The sequence below is a fragment of the Cucurbita maxima genome, unplaced genomic scaffold, assembly GCF_002738345.1.
Source record: "Cucurbita maxima cultivar Rimu unplaced genomic scaffold, Cmax_1.0 Cma_Scf00010, whole genome shotgun sequence".
Taxonomy (NCBI): domain Eukaryota; kingdom Viridiplantae; phylum Streptophyta; class Magnoliopsida; order Cucurbitales; family Cucurbitaceae; genus Cucurbita; species Cucurbita maxima.
The window spans coordinates 5,931,525-5,953,890 of NW_019272026.1; the positions used below are offsets into that span (position 1 = coordinate 5,931,525).

At 38.4% G+C, this 22,366-nt stretch overlaps 5 protein-coding genes across 6 annotated transcripts; 2 read left to right on the forward strand and 3 right to left on the reverse strand.

The window, feature by feature from the left end:
- Nucleotides 1-3,049: 3,049 nt before the first annotated feature.
- Nucleotides 3,050-7,156, reverse strand: LOC111484847 (DEAD-box ATP-dependent RNA helicase 20-like). The gene is made up of 10 exons (XM_023131463.1): nucleotides 6,956-7,156; nucleotides 6,311-6,852; nucleotides 6,041-6,220; nucleotides 5,775-5,936; nucleotides 5,539-5,693; nucleotides 5,164-5,256; nucleotides 4,982-5,067; nucleotides 4,659-4,885; nucleotides 3,558-3,785; nucleotides 3,050-3,424 (listed from the first exon to the last, which is right to left on the reverse strand). The coding sequence occupies exons 1-10, from the start codon at nucleotides 7,009-7,011 to the stop codon at nucleotides 3,312-3,314; spliced, it is 1,842 nt and encodes a 613-aa protein (XP_022987231.1). The 5' UTR covers nucleotides 7,012-7,156; the 3' UTR covers nucleotides 3,050-3,311.
- A 264-nt stretch (nucleotides 7,157-7,420) lies between these two features.
- LOC111484854 (U-box domain-containing protein 33-like) lies at nucleotides 7,421-9,248 on the reverse strand. Its single transcript, XM_023131473.1, has 4 exons — nucleotides 8,647-9,248; nucleotides 8,117-8,235; nucleotides 7,922-8,040; nucleotides 7,421-7,819 (listed from the first exon to the last, which is right to left on the reverse strand). The coding sequence occupies exons 1-4, from the start codon at nucleotides 9,128-9,130 to the stop codon at nucleotides 7,603-7,605; spliced, it is 939 nt and encodes a 312-aa protein (XP_022987241.1). The 5' UTR covers nucleotides 9,131-9,248; the 3' UTR covers nucleotides 7,421-7,602.
- A 658-nt stretch (nucleotides 9,249-9,906) lies between these two features.
- On the forward strand, nucleotides 9,907-21,893 carry LOC111484856. 2 transcript variants are annotated; one of them, XR_002718587.1, is made up of 4 exons: nucleotides 9,907-9,917; nucleotides 20,244-20,557; nucleotides 20,659-21,652; nucleotides 21,730-21,893. XR_002718587.1 is itself a non-coding variant. In XM_023131477.1 (3 exons), coding segments are annotated over exons 1-3 (771 nt in total). In that variant the 5' UTR covers nucleotides 9,907-9,915; the 3' UTR covers nucleotides 21,114-21,893. The 2 variants fall into 2 exon arrangements, 1 of the variants encoding a protein (XP_022987245.1); XM_023131477.1 differs by having other exon boundaries at nucleotides 20,659-21,893.
- Nucleotides 11,344-14,686, forward strand: LOC111484843 (ferric reduction oxidase 8, mitochondrial). Its single transcript, XM_023131460.1, has 8 exons — nucleotides 11,344-11,561; nucleotides 11,645-11,741; nucleotides 11,840-12,031; nucleotides 12,123-12,360; nucleotides 12,824-13,151; nucleotides 13,235-13,493; nucleotides 13,565-14,253; nucleotides 14,340-14,686. Exons 1-8 carry the CDS (start codon nucleotides 11,390-11,392, stop codon nucleotides 14,519-14,521), a joined length of 2,157 nt encoding a protein of 718 aa, XP_022987228.1. The 5' UTR covers nucleotides 11,344-11,389; the 3' UTR covers nucleotides 14,522-14,686.
- LOC111484845 (L-type lectin-domain containing receptor kinase S.1) lies at nucleotides 14,599-16,855 on the reverse strand. Its single transcript, XM_023131462.1, has one exon. It carries the CDS (start codon nucleotides 16,700-16,702, stop codon nucleotides 14,729-14,731), a length of 1,974 nt encoding a protein of 657 aa, XP_022987230.1. The 5' UTR covers nucleotides 16,703-16,855; the 3' UTR covers nucleotides 14,599-14,728.
- Nucleotides 21,894-22,366: the final 473 nt, after the last annotated feature.

A 22,366-nucleotide genomic window follows, 5' to 3' on the forward strand; every position in this document is an offset into this window, starting at 1 on the left:
AGAACCTTCTAAAATTAAAAAGAAAAAAAAAAAGAAAAAAAAAAGAAAAAAGGAATTAAAATTCGAAATAAGCATATCTCTGTCCAGAGGATTAATACAATTTAGTATATTCTTTTTTTAATTAATTATAAATCTGCTGGCATCCACTAGCTATTTCCAGGCTGTATTTTCTTTTTTCTTTTTCCTTTCCTTCTAATTTTGGCTTTTTATATAAGATAATTTAAAAGCAACTTTTTCCAATTATACATACTTTAATTGAATATAACAATATATATATATTTGATATGCATTTGGAAATATATACTATTCTATGACATAGATATTTTAAATATAAAATTCCATTCTCGATCGAGTATGAGCACTTTTTTTTTGTATCATCGATTTTTTAATTTAATAATATGCATAATAAAATACATTACTTATAGTAATTGAACTATGCTCAAGTTAACTTATATTATCTTTAAATATTTAATATTAACAGTAAATTATAATAATTTAAAATGTCCGAATAAAATTCCTTTAATCAAATTACTCTCACGTTGTGAGTTGTTGGTAGTGTAGATGTTGACCTAGCTCCGTGGTGGTTTGACATACAACTTTTTCTTTGATGTTTTAATTCTTCATATTTCAATTTACTTTATTGCTTGTTTTTTTAATATTGTATTCTTGAATATTTTAAATTTCTTATTAATTCAATAACGGTAAGAGTAGAAATTGAAACATCCGTGTTATGCCATATTTAACCATTAAATGATTTTTTTTTTATAGATTTTATTGGGTAGTATTTTGATGAAGAAAATTAAAAAAAAATATATATATCATAATTGAAAAATATGGCTATTAATAAAATGGAGGAAAACTTTAAATATATTAAGGCATAAAATCCATTTTTGTTTGAGTTGTAAAAAAGGAACACACACATTTATATTTATATTTATAGTCAATTAATTATTACCAAAAGATTTCCAACCTGATTGTGATGGCTCCATTATAAAATTACTAAGCTGACTCATCTCCACTGCCCACCAACCTCCATCATCGCAATGGCCTTTAAGGGTAATATAGTAATTTCGGTAATTTTCCTTAAATTATTTTGTTGATACATTTAATGAATTGTTTATCTGATAATAACAATCAAATGTTTTTATTTTCCCACTTTATACATAATTTATATATTAAAAACATTAGGTTATTAATAAATTTGCATGATACAGAATTCAGAAGCTATAATTTGATAATGGATTAGTGCAAAATAAAATAGTGAATATATTTGATAATGGATTAGTGGGGTTCCAAATGGATAATCCATTTATAGAGTATGAAGCTCCACATTGATAAGGGAGATATTTTTCTCATGATTTTAAATATATATAATTAATTATTTTATTAAAAAAAAAAAAAAAACTAAAATTAAGGTGATCCACAATGAGCAGTGCTGATCATTTGTATTTGTTGCTATTATATTTTATAGCCACCAAGACCACTTAATAATAATAACAATAAATAAATAAAAAGAAGTCCCTTTTAAGGAGGAATGCTACATGGCTTTGACTAATGGGGGAACCCCACTTGACACCTTCACATATATATCAAATGTGCAAAAAAAAAAAAAAAAAAAAAAAAAAAAAAAAAAAAAAAAAAAAAAAAAAAATTGTTATTTTATAATATGAAATTTAAGTACTGATCCAAACTTTATTAAAGAAATTGGAGGATTATGGTAGATTATGTCCTATAGTAAGTAAATATGAAAGGGTTGAATGATTACAAGAACAATATGTGATACGTGGACATTAGCTTGATTTAAGAATTTGCAATCATTAGGAATTTATACAGAGAAAATAATTATTTTTTTAAAAAATAAAAAAAAATATAACACAATTTATAAAAGAAAGGTTTTGAATATTTTAATATAAATATATGTGGGTAAATTGAGTATAGCCCATGCAAATTAATTGGTTGAAAAAATGTATAAGAAAATATATGTGAGGACAAAGGGTAGGTTTCAAATCAATAATGATGACAATTAAGGGTATAATACATATTTTGGGATTTTGTGGGGGGAGAGGTGAAGTTGGAAGTGTGGGCCAATATTGTAAAAGAGATAATGATGAGGGCTAATAGTGAAAGAAATGAGAAGAAAAGTCAAAAGGAGAAGATGTAATTTCTGTTAAAGATTGTGCCACAAATATAATTTTCATTCTTTTAGGACAGTAATGTCTTTCAATAAACGCCAATCCCTTCAATTATTGAGTGGGGCTTGGCCATCTGTAGGGACTGTCCTGCAAACTGTGATGTTCTGTCCCTTTGCCAAAATATGCAGCTGTCTTTTCCAAATTTCATTTATTATACACTTGTAAAAAAAAAAAAAACAAATTGGAAGTATTGGATGAGACACGTCATTTTGTCTGTTTCATTTTTTAAATTAGTTGTAATTAAATTCTATTTATTTATAGATGGTATCAGAATCATACACCGGGCAATGTGCCAGCAAAAACACGAAGCCCCAAAGGGGGTAGACACCAGTCGGTGTGCCAATGAAGACACTGAACCTCGAAGGGGATGGATTATGAGATTCCACATTAATTTGAGAAAGAAACAAGTGCGAAAAGGACGCTAAGCCTCGAAGGGGGTGGATTGTGAGATCCCATATTGGTTAGAGAAGAAAACGAAACATTTAGAAACCCCTCACTAACATCTCCTAAGAGACGCATTTTAAAAACTTTGAGTGGAAGCTCAAAAGAAAAAGCTATCGGGTAAGAGTGAAGTTGAGCTATTACATATCGAATATCGAACTATTAACATTTGCAATAGTATGCCTTATTCGGAAGGCGGATGCTATGCACAAAGAAGCAAAGGACAGCAGTTGTATTATGAGAGTACTTAAAATGAATGAAGGCCCTTGTTTGGTTTACAAACACAAATAGGAGGGGGAGATCCAAATAAATTCTTTACCTAAAATGAAAGTGTCCTTATGAAGTACTAAAGGTAAAGGGGCCCCGATTGAACCTAAGGTTATGTAAGCTTTAATCAAAATCAGATCACAATTTGAAGAGGTTGGGTAAAATAGCCATAGGCTTCTCATTTTCCTTCTTCACCTTCACCAACCCAGCAACCACCAGACCTAATACTAACACCCACCCTCAGCAATGTCTACCAGTAATCTGGTTTTATGTACACATATGCCCACATGTCCATTTTTCATACCAAACAATACTAAATTGCTATTCTAGTAATAACTCAAACTATGGTACATAATGAAAATAGTCCACATTTCTGAAATACACTACTTATCTAGCAAGTCGTGCGAAAAACTAGCGAGGCCTTGGTCTTGTCAAACCAATAGGGATCGCATTTGGTCCTGAAACCATTGTTCGGTTACCACCAAAGCCTCTGTGTCCTTGAGGGCGGTATTTAGAACTAGAACCTACACCAAAAAAAAAAAAAAAAAAAAAAAAAAAAAAAAAAAAAAAAAAAAAAAGAAACAATGATTTGGAATTGTAATCAGCCAACTACTTCTGACATCATCCATCCTGAGGATTAGGAGAAACGAATGTTACCTCCAGTGGCACTAGACGTGGCTAAAGCAGACAATGCAGGGGAGACGATCTGCCCTGCTTCTCGCAGTATCTTTATAAGCTCTCGGGCATGTTTCGCATTCTCATGAGTAAAGAATGTGAATGCAGTTCCCTTTGCACCAGCACGCCCCGTTCGACCTATTCTGTGGACATAATCCTCGAGGCTTGATGGGAAATCATAGTTGATCACACATTTTATATCTTTCACATCTACAGCAGACAGTCAAAGTTAATTAAATATACATGCAACATGGGAGAGCATGGATAAAACTGCAAAAAACCTTATCCCTGCATTCCTAAGATCTGATGACCAAAAGTAAGATAACACATTCATTACTACATAAATGTGCCCACCTTAACTTTGCAGGGATAAGTAGCAGCTGTCACCACGACGACTTCCATACCAACAATGCAATAATGAATGAGTCAACCAGGCTGCAAAACAACCAGCTCCATAATTGTGGATGGGTACCAATAGAATGCTCGGATAACTATAGAGGACCAAAATCTCAGGCACCTTACTCATCAAAGTCTCTACCTTCTCACTATCCTTACTGACCCATTGATAGACAGGATTTACAAATCATTAGTGTCCATAAACAGAATAGGATTTTCATCCCGTTTAACTCAGAAAAAAAATCATTGAGAAACCTCCAAATACCATTATCTTTGTGTCCATATGACATTCACGCAATGATTTATTAATGTACTAGAAGTCCTACGAAAAGGAGGTGGCTCTGTTCTCTTTAAACCAAACTTTCTTCCTTCACCAAACCACTATTCCAAAGCATGCAAAAGGGAAGCCCAAAAGAAGTATAATGTAAACTAAAACCCAGGGCACATTGATTAGGAAGCAAAGGATCTCTTTAGTCCGGAGAAAGAAACAAAAAGCATATGCAGATTCAAATAGGAGACAAACCAAGCAGTCTCACAATCATCGTGCACTGCACAATAGAACCTTCATCTGCACCCAAGCCACATATTATATTCAGGAACTGGAAAGCAGCTGGCCGACTCATTTAGAATTTGAAAACGAACACCTAAAAATTAAAACCTAAAACACCTGACATGTAGTAACCCTACCAAGCCCTCTTGCAGCCACATCAGTGGCTGTCATTATTGGGTTTCTTCCACTCTTAAACTCGGACAAAACCAAGTCCCTTTCAGCCTGCTTTTTATCCCCATGAATGGATAGAGCTGGCCATCCATCCATTCTCAATTGCCTGGTTACTTTATCACATCCCTTTTTTGTCTCCACAAAAATCAGAACACGGCTACCATCCATCACTTCTACAAGCAATTTTATTAACCTGCATGAGAAAAATGTGCTAAAATGTAAAAATGGGAAGAATCTCTCTGTCTGTCTGTTCACACGTTTTGTAGAATATCACAAACTTTTAACAAACCTTCTATATTTCTCAGCCTCTGGCAAAACTTCGACGACTTGGTTTATTGACTGGTTAGCTTTAAGATCTGATGAACCAATAATCACCTGATACATTACAGCATCTAAATGTCATTACCTGTTTCTACAACTACAAGGCCTATGGAAGTACGGTGGTGATTGACAAAAAAGAATTTCTCTAACCTTATATGCATTATGTAAAAATTGCCTAGCCAATTTTTCAACCTCCCTTGGCCATGTGGCACTCCAATATAATGTCTGCCTATCAGGTCGGATCTGTAAAGAGATAAAATCTCTTAGACGGAGTTGAAAACTGAGTATTACATTATAATAAACAAACTTTTAAAGAGCTTTTAAGCGAACACTCTTCAATTCTACATTCAGAAAAGTTTGAGGACCGAACACTGCACATAATAAATAGAAGATTTTCCACAAGCACCATCAAAACTATAAAGTTACAAGCACCGACTAGAGCCAGAAATAAAACTAATTGTACATCTCCACAAGCAATTCCATTATCAAAGTATGGAGAAAGAAAGCGGGGGTGTAATATCATACTTGGCTCACGATTGTCCTTATTTGAGGCTCAAATCCCATGTCCAGCATTCTATCAGCTTCATCCAAAACAAGATAAGTAACTCGCTGCAGGTTTGTGTGGCCAGCTTCCAGCATATCTATGAGCCGACCAGGTGTAGCAATAACAATCTCAACACCTGAGATATAATGAAGTAGCTTATATTACTGCCAGAAACCAACCACAAACAGTCAAAAAACAGTTCAGTGAAAACAATTACCATTTTTGAGATCACGAATTTGAGGGCCCTTAGGAGCCCCACCATAAATGCAAGTACTTCTAATATTTGCACGCAACCCAAATTTAGTGACCTCTTGTTGAATTTGAACAGCTAATTCTCTGGTGGGCGCTAACACCAATACAATGGGACCTTGACCATGCACTGAATGAATGTAGATGGAGAACAAGTTAGCACAATGTTACTTGTCGAAAGAAGAGTAGCAACAAAAAGAAATTAAGACTGCAACTCTGTCATCTAATGCTAACCCAAACGAGGCTGGGCACTAATGTGTATTAAGGCTGGCAGTAGATAGGCCAGAGTCTTCCCAGAGCCAGTTTCAGCAATGCCAATCAAATCTCTTCCTTTCATGGCCATGGGCCATCCTTGAGCCTGAATTGGTGTTGGTTCAACAAATCCCAATTTCGCAATCACATCAAGGCAGTAAGCTAACAAACGAATATAAAGAAAAATCAGCAAGTTTCTTGAATACTAAAACATAAATACAAGCCCGTTCAATTCATGGGATATGTAAATACCAGGAAAATTTGCCTCCTGAAAACTCCGAATCGGTTTTGGGACATCGTATCCTTCCACTCTAATATCACGCCTCTCTCTGTACATCTTGACTTCGGACTCCGTCATTGCACGCACAGAAGGACACTCGGTGTAGAAGTTCTTTTCAAAAGGGACCAAATCCCCAAAATTCTGACTTGGAAGAACTATGTTATCTAAGTCCCCTCTTGATGAACCACCACGTCCAGCCCCACTTCCGCCAACACGCCCCTCAAATCCCGTTCCTCCACCACGTCTACCTCCAAAACCCATATTCCCGCCCCTCCCAGAATTAAACATTCTCCTTCCGCCGCTACCGAAATCATTGCCACTGCGACCGATATTGAACGGTCCTGCGGGAGGCTGAAACCGCGGGAAGCCATTGAAACCTCCAGCATTAGGTAAAGCACCTCCCCCACCTCTTTCACGGCCATAATATGGTACTGGAGGAGGATGAAAGCCTTTGTACATAGATTCACGCCCTGCCATCGGCGGCGGCGCAGCAGGCTGTGGACCCACTAGGTCACTGCAAAAGAAAAATCAAAAGACACCCACAAAAGGGCAGAGAGATCAGAACCTTCATAGAGAATTCAAGGAAAGGAAAGAGACCTCTAAAATACCAACAATACCTTCGGCGCTCGCGGTAGGAATTGGGATCGGCGTATCTATGGTCGTAAGGATTCATGACTCTGATACACGGGCTGGGATTTCAAAGCAGAACTTACTCCAACAGTGGTGGAATTGAAAAGGGAAGATACCTGACCGATCGTACCGCCCGGAATTTCTTGCTATTCCGGCTCGAATTGTTCAAGATCCACAAGCGAAGAGGTGGAAGAAGGGAGGGCTCACGTTTAGAGAGAACAAAGTAATGAAATTGTTCGGTCGGTGCTGATAATGATGGGCTACGAGGCCCAATATAAATGGGCCGACAGAATTGGACGAGATCCAAAATTCGAGCCCACCACTCTCCCTTTTAATTGTCGTTTCCACGAAAAAATATATATATTTTATACAGTTACGACAAGTCGACAATTAGGCAGTCCGATGATCCAACTTTCGGTATTAAAAAACAAAAGCAGGAAAATAATCGAATGGTCCGACAATTTCTATGCATAAATCATTTCATTTCAATTGCGGCGGCCGCTAAATTACAAGCCAGCTGATATGGGCTATCTGTAGGCTTTGATCGGATTCAAACAAACAAAAAGTAAGTAAAAATTGTGATTCTCTCTTCGTTTGTTCTTCTTCATCTTGTTCATTGCATTAACAGAACCCATTAATCGCTTCCCGACCTGCTGAACAAGCACACACACTCGAACAAGTTCTTGCCGGAGCGCCGGCGACGGCTACCGGAGTTTTGAGAAGAATGAAGCAACCCCATTTCCTGGTGACGCTCATCGACCTTTTTGCCTTCATAAACAATGGTAACCTCGCAACATTCTGGTGCATTCTTTTTCACAAACTCTCCTTTCGCCATTCTTTTCCCCAATAGCCTAAGAAGAAATTACACAAATTTGGTGAGAATTTGATAAAAGGGATTGTTTGTTGTTTATTCAAGTTCTGCAAAACCCCACAAAAATGGAAAGGTTCCAAACCTTGTGGAAAGTGGATTTTTGGTTCCTATGACTAAATTGGTGATGTTGAGTACTGGAATTAGTTGAAGGATTGCTTTGGCTGTCGTGTTGCTCTCCAGAAGCAATGTGTCCACTGTCACCTGAGACATGGGAACAGAGTTTAAGGTTTCAGACAAGTTTCTTTATCAGTGTTTTTCAGACATAGTTTAGACTGACCTTGGCGTCAGTGCATAAGCGGATGTACTTCTGCAGGAGATTTCTCCTTCTATTGTTTTCTTCATTGGTGTACACTCTCAGTTGTTCTTGGCTCAGTTGACTCCTTGCTAATCTTCCAACTGAAACCAAAATGGGTTTGCAAGTAAGAATGCTGCAATTCACAGCAATTCATGAACAAAGATGAATTACAAGCCAATGAAGATGATTATGAACTCATGATCATATCATTTTCTTGTGTGTTTGAAGAGAATTTCCCTTCCATATCCTTGTAGATTCAGCAGATTGGACTTAGTTTTCTTCCCATCATGTAAAGAAGAACTTATCTGTACAATCTATGCTTGAGTTTGACTCTTTTGGAAGGAACCCAGATAGTCAAAAGTAGCAAAAGGAACAAAAAATATTCATTTCCCCATGACCCATGTGCATCAAACATCCATCAAAGGCAAGTTTTCAAGAAAAACAGCCTAGAAACGTTGACTGATCTGTGATTATGATCTGAAAGAAGGAAACAAAGAAGAAATCTTGGTTACCTGGAGTAGGGATGTAGGTGAGAGGAGGAAAAACATGGATAAGAAAGACACAACAGCCAGGTGAGACAGCATGATCAAGGGCCCATTTAAGCACATCTATATCATCTTTACCAACGGCGACATAGACATCGGTTGCACCACAGTCACTGCTACTGATAATAGTCTTACTTTCGTCTCCAATCTCGACGATCTCTGGTGACATGATCCTTGCACTGCAGCATTGCAGTTGTAACTCTGCTGGCCTTCCTTGAAACTCCTCTTCCATTCTTAGCTCTCTCTCTGTCTCTGTCTCTTTCGCTCTCCAAATGCGCAAAGAACAATAAGAATTGATATGAGAATGAAAATGACAAGAATGTGTTTTTAGTGGGTTGGAAGTATACAAAGAAAAAGACATTCTTGCTCTCATAACCACAAAGGAAAAGAGAGAAAGAGAGGATAGATTCTCTTGTGTCATGGGCCTGCAGCCACATTGTTCTGTCAACATTGCCTTTTCTTTTCCTTCTCCTTTTTTTCCCCTTGTGTCTTTGGCTTAGTCAAACAGAACAGGTGAAAAAAAAACCAACCAAATTTCTTTTGATTTCCATAGCTTTAACCACTTGAATGAAGAACTCTTTAGTTGAAAAGATTGACAAACTCTTACCCATTTGATTTCCCTCCCCCACCCCCCACCCCCCACTCCTCCTTTTTATATTATCCAATCAACTTGGAGCATTTAGTTGCCAAATACTTGATAAGATAAGGAATCACTATAAGGAGAGTAACATTCGAATTACCTCTTTGATCGAATATCTCAAGGCAAGAACACTTGTTTAAGATTCGAATCACTTCACAAGTAAGATCGATCATGTCTAGCTTAAAGTATATTTTATGATTGATGTCTCTTGATTCATATCAATTCTTAGAACTTACCGATCTCTTTTAGTTATTTCTTTCTAAACTTATCGACACTTTTAGGAATTAAAAAGTGGGTTTGTCAAAATAGCCTAAAAAGCTAGGTTTCATAGTTAATCTTTAACATTCCATCCTTCTCATGGGGGCCAGTTTATAATATGATGAGGGGGTGGCACATGCATCCTCTAAAGATTCTTCCAAAAGTTGCCAAGTCTTTTCCAACTTCTCTTCAAAACATCAAGATAAGCCTCATAAAAAAAAACTTAAAATATGACTTTGGTTGGTGTTGATCATTCTGATCATGAGTAGGTTGAGAAAACCCCAGATTGGTAATATATTGACAGACAAATTAAATGTATTGTGAATGGTGCAGAGTAAATGTCTTGGATCCATGTTTAAAAAGTAATAAAGTGGCTTGCTTTGATTGTGGTCCTTGGGAGCATGATGTTTGGTAATGGAAGATTGAATCATTTATATCTAGTACTTACTTAATGCTTGCTGACCTTATATTGGATGCCAATAGCTTCCATCATCAACTTGCCTCTTGCTTGTTGACGACCACCTTGGCTTCTGTTTGTGCTTTCCTCGTATTCCTGAGCTAAACTATGTGCACATTTATGTTGTACATTTATCCAACCTCCATAGACCATCTTCTGCTTGTTGGTCACGAGCTCATAAGAAGAGGAGCTAACACTTTGGTTGTTAAACTCTTCTTTCGTGTCAAGGTAGTGTACAACAGAAGTATAATGGTGAGATCCTACGTCGGTTAGAGAGGAGAACGAAGCCTTCCTTATAAGAGTGTGAAAACCTATCCTTAATAGACACGTTTTAAAATCGTGAGGCTTACCATAATACGTAATGGGTCAAAACAAACAATATCGACTAATAGTGGGTTTGAGTTGTTACAAATGGTATAAGAGCTAAAGACTGGGCAGTATGCCAGGGAGAACGCTGGCCCCAAGGGAGGTGGATGGTGAGATCCCACATCAGTTGGAGAGGAGAACGAAACATTCCTTATAAACGTGTGGAAACGTCTCCCTAATAGACACGTTTTAAAACCGTGAGACTGATGATGATACGTAACGGACCAAAGCAGATAATATCTACGAGCAGTGGGGTTGGAGGACTACTACTGTCTCCCATGTCATCGTTGCAAATAAATACAAACTTTTTTGGGACATCATCTTGTTAGCTTGTTTAGTTGATTAGTAACAAGCTCGTTGGGAATAGATATTTATGTTTGTCTCCTTCTTCTCTCTCCCTTCTTCTTTGTGGCTTTCTGCAAGTTGCAGAGATAGACTCTTGAGTGCAAGATTGGTGCTTTATGGAATCCATGGAGTCTCACACAGACCACAAAAAGTGCTGTTTGACAAACAAGATCACGCCATTGAAAGTCGGCTTGAAGATGCCTACCAAAATGGCAAAGATAATGATCAATCCAATTGATGAACAGACTATGGAAAAGAAAAAGGGAAGAGAGAAGATAGCGTTATTTTCCCACAATGAAAGGACACCATTTCCCATTTTGTCCATTATGAAAAAGCATTCATACCATTACAGCATCAGAGCTATTCAAGGCTCATTACAGTTCCACCATCAATATTGACACTTTGCGTTTCCTCTGTATGAATTAAATCCAATCTGATTGAACAAATCTTAGACTTTTGAAGCCATCATGTAAAGTTTGTACAAGTTCTGTTTTATGTTCCCCCACTTTTAATGACCCACCACGTAGCTCGACTCGTGGAAATTGAAACATTCTTATTGATCTCCCTCTAAAAGGTATAAATTCACAACGCAAACCCAAACCCCAAATAGCCAAACAGAAAACAGAGGACGGATAATTTCAAATATGAACAGAAATCATAAGGCAAGAGCCGTTCTTCTTACTGCTATCGAAGTGTTCATGATTCTTCTATGTGCTGGTTGGGTTTCTCTGTGGCTATTGAAACCCACAGATCTCTGGACAAGAAAATGGCGTGTTGCTGAAAACACTGCCCGAGCCTCTGTATTTGGATACTATGGTATATTAGTCTGCATGTCGTTTATTCTTGCAGATCCAGCTCCTGCTTGTCATATATAATTGAAATGATTTCATGTTTTTCAGGTCTCAACTTTGTGGTGTATACTTTTCCTGTTATTGCTCTCGTTATAATCGGACTGGTTTACTTGAATATCAAACCCTCCAAGCCACAAACTTGCAGGAATGTTCATCTTGGTCGTCAAATATCTACACGCTTAGAACAGGCCTTTTGATCTTCTTCTTGATTTTTTTTTTTTTTGTTTTGTTTTTCTTCAACAGGCAAACAAAGTTTTCAACCTTTTCCAATACTCTTTCGAACCCACTTGTTGTGAACAGCTATGTGGGTATTTTATCTGGAATTGAGCTTCTGGGTGTTGCTTTGTTTCTCCTCTTCCTGGCTTGGACGTTCTATGCTCGAATATCTAAAGATTTCAGAAAGTTGATGCCCGAAGAATCACTCAACTTGAAGATGTGAGTGATTTTGAAGAACAAAGTGTTAATGCTCTTTCTTTATTGTATGACTCTCTGGGGTTGAATTATGTCCAATTTTGATGACTTTCAGATGGGAACTCAAGTATTTAAGAGTAGCCACCAGGTTTGGTTTGCTAGCAGAGGCCTGTTTGGGGCTGCTTCTTCTGCCTGTCTTGAGAGGGTTGGCTCCATTTCGGCTAATTGGCATTCAGTTTGAAGCTTCAGTGAAGTATCACGTCTGGCTTGGCACTGCAATGGTGTTGTTTGGCACCATCCATGGCGCCAGCACCTTGTTCATCTGGGGCATCAGCAACCAGATTCAAGATCAGGTAACTCTTCTTCTTTGCCTTGTTTGTTTCTATTCCTATCACTCTAGAGGTCTAACAAGGCTAGTAGATATTTGCTGGTAGATATTTTCCTAGATGGGTTTTCCCTCCCGAGCTTTCCTTCAAGGTCTTAAAACACGTTTGTTAGGGAGAGGTTTCCACGCCCTTATAAGAAATGCTTCGTTCTCCTCTCCAATCGATGTGAGATCTTACACTCCACCCCCTTGAGGAACCAGCGTTCTCGCTAGCACACCGCCTGGTGTCTGGCTTTGATACCATTTTTAACCGTCCAAGCTCGACTCACCTCACCGCTAACATATATTGTCCTCTTTGAGCTTTTCCTTCCAGGCTTCCCCTCAAGGTTTTAAAATACGTCTGCTAAAGATTTTTATACCCTTATAAAGAATGTTTCGTTTCCATGATTAATGTCAATGATTCCATGTGATTAATGTTTTGTTGAAACTAGGTGTGGAAATGGCAGAACACCGGCCGGATTTACATCGCCGGGGAGATTACTTTGATTACAGGATTAGTGATTTGGATCACTTCCCTGCCTCAGATAAGGAGAATCAAATTTGAGATCTTCTACTACACACACCATTTATACATTGTCTTTTTTGTGTTCTTCTTGTTTCATGCTGGAGATAGACACTTTTACATAATATTTCCTGGACTTTTTCTCTTTGCCATTGATAAGATCCTCCGAATTATTCAGTCTAGAACCGAAACGTGTGTCGTCTCGGCTCGAGTCCTCCCCTGCAAAGCTGTGGAACTAACTCTACCAAAAGACCAGAGTACTTCTACACCCATCCCTTTTTTTCCTTTGCAGATTTAATATGAGAATTCTCTAAATAGCCAAATTTCTTTGCAATGTAAGGGCTGAAGTATAAACCAACTAGCGTTGTGTATGTGAAGATACCAAGGATTTCCAGATTTGAGTGGCATGCTTTCAGCTTGATTTCCAGCTCGAGTGTTGATGATGAAACAATTTCGATTGTCGTTAAATGTAATAAGTCATGGACGAAGTCTTTGTATGAGATAATCAACACCGAACGAGAGGGAGAGTCGGATCAGTTGAAGTGCATCTCCGTTGCAGTCGAGGGCCCTTATGGACCTGCCTCCTTGGACTTCCTAAGGTATGTTTATGTTCTCAAATGTACTGGATTGATGTTTTCGGTAACCCGAACGCGTAACTAATCTCTTGCAGATATGATCACTTGATTCTGATTGCTGGAGGAATTGGAGTAACCCCACTTTTGAGCATTTTACAAGAGATCACTTCTATGAAGAACAACACTAAATTCATCTGCCCTGCAAGAATCCAACTTATACATGTCATGAAAAAGTCCCACGAGGTTGCGCTACTCAGCTCGATCTTACCTTTACTACTGAAACGCTTGGATGGAAAAATGCATTTGCAGCTCAAAGTATTCGTGACACAAGAACTGCAATCTGGTTCAACTCTAACCGAACTGCTAAACAAGTTCTCTCAAATGCAGACGATACACTCGAGCGTGAACCGTTCAAGCTATGCAGCACATGGGCTTGAAAGCTTAGGCTGGATGGCTGTAATTACTGGACTGATATCAATCGTGTTCTTTGTCGCCCTTATCGTCTTCAACCATATCGTCGTTCCAACCGAGAAAGCCTCCAAAAAGACAAAAGACAGAACCCCATCTTGGATCTCGGATCTTCTTCTGATGTCTTCCTTCGCTTTAGCTATCTTATCCGGGGCAGTCGTCGGGATTGTTTTACGATGGAGAAGACTGAAGAAATGTAATCTAGCACTCATCCAAAGCCAAAACCAAACCAAGAACACAACTCCAAGTTCAGTAGCAAGAGGAAGTAGACAAGAAGAACATGAAATACATTTTGGAGAAAGGCCTAACTTCATAGGTACGGACGGTATCTCTTAAACAAACTCATTCGAATTTTCGATACTCGAAACAATATATGATTGTAATTCGTTGGGGATTGAACAGAGATATTCTCCAACATCAACAACCCGGCAGGCGAATCGGACATCGGCGTGATCAGCAGCGGGCCGGAGGCAATGAACTTGTCAGTAGCCAAAGCTTGTAAGCAAATGTCTGGAGGTTCAAGGAAAGGCTCAGAGAAGAACAAACAGCAATTCAGTTTCCATTCCCTCAACTTCACTCTCTGATGTTGCTGACGGTGAAAATTTGAAGCTAAATTTTACTGCCATCTCTGTAATGCAGGCCTTTCTTTACACAGATTCACTAACTTTCCAATACACAATCTATTAAAAACTCGCAGAAATTGTTTGAATCTTGTAATTACAGACGGTGAAAAAGGAACAATTATTCAATCAAGATGAAATAAATTCAAGTTAAAACATTGTAGTCGACAGTCAAACTTCTGGGCTGCCATCAACAGCGCCGCCGGACAATCCCGACAAAAGTTCCACTGACTCAGCTGCCTGTTGTTCTCCAATCAAAACAGCCACAACCTCCCTCATTGTCGGCCGCCGTTCAGGGTCTGGATGACAACAAGCTAAACCAAGCTTCAACATCAACTCCATCTCCTCTGTTTCATATTCCTCTCTGATTCGCAAGTCCGCCGCCGCAATCAACCGTCCGGCGGAGTAAAGATCCTTCACCCAATCTATAAGTACCATTTCTTCTTCCTCCACTGCCATCTCAATCGGTCGCCGCCCACACGCTACTTCAAGAATCACAACCCCAAAACTATACACATCGCTAGCTGCCGTCGGAGTAGCCACCGTTGCAATCTCCGGCGCTAAATACCCCAAGGTCCCGACGACGCGAGTGGTATTTGGAGTCTCGCCGTGTTGGTACAGTTTCGCCAGCCCAAAATCGCCCAGTCTGCCTCTCATTTCCGAATCCATTAACACGTTGCTTGATTTTATGTCTCTGTGAATCACCACCTGGTCCCAACCATGGTGGAGATAGTTCAAACCCTCTGCAACGTCAGCGAGCACACGGCGGCGCTGTTTCCAGCCGAGCAGGGTTGTGGGTTTGTCGAAAATCCACCGATTAAGGCTTCCATTCGGCATGTAATCGTATACCAACATTAGTTCATTGCCTTTTCGACACCATCCTCGCATTTGGACTAGATTTTTATGTTGAAGCCTACCCATGCTCGAGATTTCCGCCATGAATTCCTTTAACCCCTGTTTTGAATCGTGATTTACGCACTTAACGGCGATTTCCGTGTTGTTTGGTAAAGTTCCTTTGAATACTCTTCCAAATCCACCGGAACCCAACAGATTCTTATCCGAAAATCCATCAGTGGCCTGTGAAAGCTCCTCGTTAGAGAATCTGTGAGGCCAATATTCGAGCTCCCAATCCTCAATTTCATCATCTTCTTCACTTGCTCTGTTCTTTCGCCAATACCAAAACCCCACAAATCCAGAAATTAAGATCACAAACACAACACTGCCGATTACAATACCGGCAACAGATCCCGGCGACAAGGAAGACGGCGGTGATGCTCTCATAAACACAGGGAAATTCGTGTTGTTAATCTCTCTAGCAACACCAGTGTCACTAAAACTCCAAGCCAAAATCCTCTGCGCCTCAACCCATTTTGTCTTCGACGCTGAAAATCCCACAAACATTTCATTCGATACATAATTTGCTATTTCAGGATCCCTAAAACTCAAAGTGGGTTTGGATGGACGAGGAGTTCCAATTGGGGCAATCGTGACATTGATTTCGAAATTGGACCCATCAAATTCGATCCAAGCGCGAAGGTTCTGCCCATTTCTCATCTGAATTGGAACAAAAACTCCATTAGGGTCAAAATACCCAGCGGTCTGTGTTTTTATCGACAACATACTGTTCAAATCGATTCCGATATGGCTATCATCGGGATCGTTGAACTCCGTGTTTCGACCGGTGTCGAATTCAACGGCGAGAAGAGGAGCAACGACATGGGTAGTGGAATTTGTGAAGAGACCGAAGTATTGACCCGCTATGACGTCGGGGGGTGAAGTGGAATTGGAAAGAACAAAGGCCATACCGAAGCCTGGACTAGTAGCGACTTCCAGCAAAATCGAAAACACGAAAGTAGTTGAAAAAGAAGAGATCGTAGTCGAATTCGAAGTGGGTTTCATAATCAGCTTCGTGTGATAGAAAGCTCGCCCGATTGAATTTGGGTTTGAGTCATTATTGAGGCGAATTACAGGGGAATCGAACCTCGCGTCGCTAATGAGAATGATGTCGGTGCCATTCGAGCCGTTTGTGAACGAATTGAAGATGAAATCAACTGCGTAAGAGGGAAAGAAGAGGATGAAGAAGATACAGAGCTGAAGTAGAAGTAACAGAGGTCGTCGTCGTCGTCTCCGCCGTTGTCGTTCCATCTCTTCCACCGTCGCCGGAGGTGTGAAGTTTCAGTCGATTCAGCGGTCTATGGAATTAGTCAAGATAGTGGAAAAGATCGGATGCGGAAAGAAGCTTCATATTGTGAAGTAATCTTTTCAGAAAACGCGGTTTATTCATTTTATGACCGTTGAATTGCATTGCCGCCGCCGCAACAAGAACCTTTTACTATCCTGTTCTATTTACATGGTCTTAAAGAGCTTGTTGACGACCTCCAGTTTTTAATTTTGTTTTTCAAAGTAAAACTGGTCTTAAGCTAATATGATTGGATGATTATTTAATTTGTTTTACTACTAATATACACCGTATAATGGGCTTTATTTGTTTTTCATTTCGGCCCATGAAACCCTGTGCACATGGGCTCGCTCGGCTTGTAGGTATAAGGCTCATCTGGATGGGCAATTTTACTACACAAAAATATATATTTATCCATATCTAAAATAATAAAGAAAATAAAAATAAATTTTGTATTTTATATCTTAAAAGGAGCAATAGAGACAAAAATCAAGAACCACCATGGACTTTCCTTCCCACGAGAATACTTCTTTCTCGATGGTCCGAGTCCAAGATATTAGGCCGACAAAGTCATTCTTCGAGGGCAATATCGTAAATGTGTGGATTTATCGCTTTTCAACCCAAAGCCTGTCCAAATCTGAACGAACCTGCAGACGAATTTCGCCCTCGTATTATAATTATCATTTTCTTTTTTAAATTTAATTTCCACTTATTTATTATTATTTTGTTATTTATCTTTTTTGTTATTGCCGACTTCCAACCTACTTTCGCTCCCACCACCAATATTATTTTCATTAAAAATAAAAGAAATTCATTCATAAAGTCCGAGTGTCAAAATCAATTCAAGGGCTAAATATGTAATTCACAGACTAATCTTCGTAATATATATATAAAGAAAAGGACATAACGGTAAACTACAAACACCGCCGTTTGGATTTGATGGATGCATGCATTGTATACCAGCACATGCATTTCCCTTCCATTTTAAGATAACTTACATTGTTAAATTTTTTAATTAATTAATATTTTCTTTTATTACTGGCCACCCAATCCATCAAACATTTACACGTGTCTAGACTTTAATTCCTTTCCGCTCCACGTGTCATGGTCCATGTCCACGTCGAATCAAGTTTCGACTCGAGTTCTGGCGGTTGCCCTATGCTAACTGCCGAGGCTTAGAAAAATATGAGTTTCCGTTGTCTTCTGTGAACTGTTGATAATGTTTTTTTTAATAGTTCGATCCACGTCGACAATCAACCGAATGGCATTGATAATTGACATTTTCTTACGTCATATCTCTGTGAATATCTTCTTCAATATGAAAATTGATAAAAAAAAAAAAAAAATTGTAATTATTATAAACTAATGAATTAATACGCTACGTTAGGTTTTATTCTATTTTTAGATAATCCTTAACGTAATTGTGGTTTAATTTAATTAATTATATTTAATGAAGTTTAAATTTGAATTAAATAGTTGCGGATGATTTATTTAGATTTAATTTTAAAGATTTGAAATTAAAATGGTAAACGACAAAAGAAGAAGAAAAAAGAAAGAAGGAACGAAGAAGTGGACCAAACACGCGGGAGATTGGTCGTTGCTTATGGCTTTGCTTAAACGACACCTAATCCTGTTTAGGTTGGCAGATGGGACCCACTTTAACTGCAATAATTTTTTTAAAATATTATTGCTTTCCATAATTAATTTTTTTAATTTAACAAGTGGTAGATATGGAAACCACTATGTACTTTTAGTCATCATTCATACGAGGATGTGTACGAGCTTATATTGCGACATGAGGTTCATGTTGAATAAACCATCCATGCTATGGTGCGAACGGGAGGCCAAATTATGCCCTTGCACGAAACGTCATTGAGTATATTGTGTGTGGAGGTAGTGGTGCATGACGCTTAAGTAGACATGCCCTCAATCAAAAGACTTAGGGTGCAACTTGCATGCAAAGACAGGATAGTTCATGAGATCTAATGATTCATGGCAAAGAAGCAGATTTCATCTTCTTATTGAAGTAGTTTCTTGAGCTCGTTCTTTATTTCCATCATTGTCTTTGCTCTAATTTATTATATTTTTCTTTATTGTTTCACATATTGTGATTGTTACTGGTGCGACGTTTGTGCATAATCATTGATGAAGTATATGACATCAAATTCTTCCCAAATTTATTTAATTCTTCAAATTTTCAAATTCGCATGATTTTTAAACTACAAATATAAATACACCAAAATAGCTTTTCTATTCTTTTATCTTAAAAAGAAAATTAATAATGATAATTTGGGACAGTCAAGATCACTCTTTAACAACGCAACACTGTACTTAAGATACCATTTTAATTAGCTACTCCTTCACTTTTGTTGCTCTTTAATTTAATATATCAACTCAACAAAGCACCTTTAATTATATTACTATCTACTTTCATACCAACTTAGTTCCACTATTATTACTATTATTATTTTTTTTTTCAAATCGAAAAAGTGAGTATAAGAATTAAAATCCACCACTAGTAGATATTGTCCGTTTTAATCTATTATATATCATCATTAGCCTTACGATTTTAAAACGTGTTTATCGGGGAAAGGTTTCCATATTCTCTGACAAGGAATATTCTGTTTCGCTCTCCAACTGATGTAGGGTCTCATAATGAGACTATTTGACGTTGCGTATTAGAATTCATTAAAGTACGATTCACATTATTATGTTCGAAAGCTTCTCGACTTCCGTTTCCCGTCCAAACATATTAGTTGGCGATAGAGATTTGGTAGAATTTAATTATGTTACCGATTAAAGTTTCTAATTATTTTCTAAAATTAAAATCAACTATTTCGGTATTTGTATTCAAAGTAGGCCCCGCAGCATGTTGCAATGCTCCCACTTTGAATAGGCCCTTTAAATTAAGTCGTAAAATTACATAGTTCATTACATAATGTGCATACTTTTCATAATAAGACCGGGGGCAAATATGACATTTTCTCTGGGACATCGAGTTATATTATATTAACCCAAATATTGTCACCATTTTCAATTATAACTAAATCCCAACTAAATAATATTATTACCAATATTTAATTTTTTAAAAAGCAAAAATATTCTTCGTTTCCGCGGCTCAACTGAGAACGTTCTTTAATTTTTATTTAAAAAACAATCCGAATGTTAATATATTTTTACTTTAATGGTTCAAAAATGTAAACAAGACAAAAAAATAAGTATGAAAATAGGAAAAATAAAAAGGAATAAATAGGCGCCTAATAAGAAGAGAGCTTCGCCCAAATTTCAAGCCAGAAAAGGAGGTTATACTTTACGAGGTGAACGAATGGGTAATCGCCACGTGGTCACCGTATTCCCCCCTTCAATAAGAATATTCGCGGTTCGGCCTCCCTCCCGCGTTACTTGAAATATTCCTATTTCATTAATTCGACGTCGTATTTGAGCATGTGGGTCCCACTAGCGTCCTCCTCCTCTCCCTTTAAATACCCGACAAAATCACTGCCTAAGGTTTGCAAAAGAGGAGTTCTCTCTCACCACATTCTTCCTTCTTCTACCTCCTGCTCTCCCTCTCTTCTTTCTAGAGATTTCTCTTCTTTCTAGAGACTTCTCTTCGGTTCTATTCGATTCGCACCAACAGAACTCGTTTACTTCATCTCACTCACAGTCTAAAGAAGATATGAGGTCTGATGCGCGTACGGGAACCCTGAAGTTTCTGTGTAGCTATGGCGGCAAGATTCTTCCCCGTCGAACCGATGGTAAACTCCGTTACGTTGGTGGTCTTACCAGAGTTCTAGCCGTCGATCGCTCTGTCTCGTATTCCGGTTCGTATTTTGTTCTTTCTCGTTTTGTTTCGTGACGTAACATGTACGTTTTGATATTTGTGTCTTAGGTGTTTATGTATGCGTTTTATTCCGTTTTGCAGAGTTAATGGTGAAGCTTGGAGAATTCTGTGGTTCTACCGTTACATTGAAGTGCCAATTGCCAGGCGGAGACTTGGAAACCTTGATTTCTGTTAGATCTGACGAAGATTTGGCCAATATCGTCGAGGAATACGATCGTGCTTCTTCGTCGTTGTCGCATCCTCTTCAAATCAGAGCCATTCTTTCGCCTCCGAAGTCTCTCAAGCAAATCTCTCCTCCGTCGAGTGTGGACTTCACTCTTCCTAATTCTCCATGCCACGGCGTGGATTCGCTCCCGAGCTCGCCGCAATACGGAGTCAACGACCGGATCTCTTCTCCTTCGTGCAGATTCAGTCGTCAGATCTCCTCCCCTCCTAATAAATACTTCGTCGGACCGCGAAATTGCCATGGAAGAACCTGTTGCCATGGGAGCCCTAGGTTTTTGTACTCCAGCCCCCACTACGCTCACGGGAACTGAAGATGAATCCCTAAACTCGAGGCGAGGACTCCGCATATATAAGTACAAACCCTAGGTAGACGATGACGGGGGCAAAAAAAAAGAAGCTAAAACAGAACAAGATAGTGTTTAGTTTTGGCTTGTGATTGATTGAGTGTTGGGAGAAAGCTTAAAAACTTTCGAATTAATTGGTTTGTGTGGTTGAAAAAAAATTGATTAATCCGGCCGGAGTTTTGCGAGAGGAGGAGTTCTCATTCTCAATCTCAATCTTAGTTCTTAAACTCCGTCACGGTGCCGCCGCACACGGTGCCCGTGAGTCGGCCTGAGGACTGTGCAATCGGGCGTGCCACGTGGCCTTCATTCACAAGTCTTTCTTAATATACACATTTAATTACCTTTTTGTGTATATTTTTGCGCCTTGATTTGCGTTGCGATACCCTCTGGCGTTAGAGGACGAATCTTCTGAACCGATGCAGCCTCCCCATTCTTGTTCGACACGTATCAAAATTCCGTCGGCTTCGTAATCCCTGCCAACTTCATACGTGTCTCCCATCAAACGTGTGAGTTTCTTCTTTTATTTTATTCTTTTTATTTTTTATTTTTCTTTAACGACGGTTTCATTGTTTTGGATTTGCAGTTTCTCGTGAGGCGAAGATGACTTGGGATTCGATTCCGATTCCGATTCCGATTCCAGGAGTTGTTGAAATATAATTAAAAAATCATTAATTGAAAATTATGTTAAGAAAGAAATCCACATAGGGTTGTGGGGGTAATAAATTTGGAGAGAAATTGGAAGAGCCAGTTGTGTTTTGGATGGCCATTTATTAAGTGGCATCACGAGGATGAAGGATTGTCTCTGGTGTATTTACGGGACTAACCTTTTGGCTTTTGGAGACGACATTACTAGAACATATTAGAAGGTATAATTATTATGTTAACCCGCCTCGACTAATATAATATAAAAAAACATAGCGGATGTTATTCAAAATATATTTGTAAGAAAAAAAATGAAAACATTGGTATAAATGAATGCAAACGTCCTAAGAATATTGCAATAATTTAAAAGAGATGTAATGCGGAATTGTTGAGAGTAAAGAAGGTGGAGGTAGATTCCTCCATATTAATTAAATCCACAAAGGAACTCATTTGTTGTGTATTTAAAAGAAAATCAACAACCTAGAAAACGAATAATGAGCTGTTTGCTGGATGAATCATTTGATTTGTAGAGGGGAGGCAGAGCCATGTGACAACAAGCACCACTCAATTTTTGGACT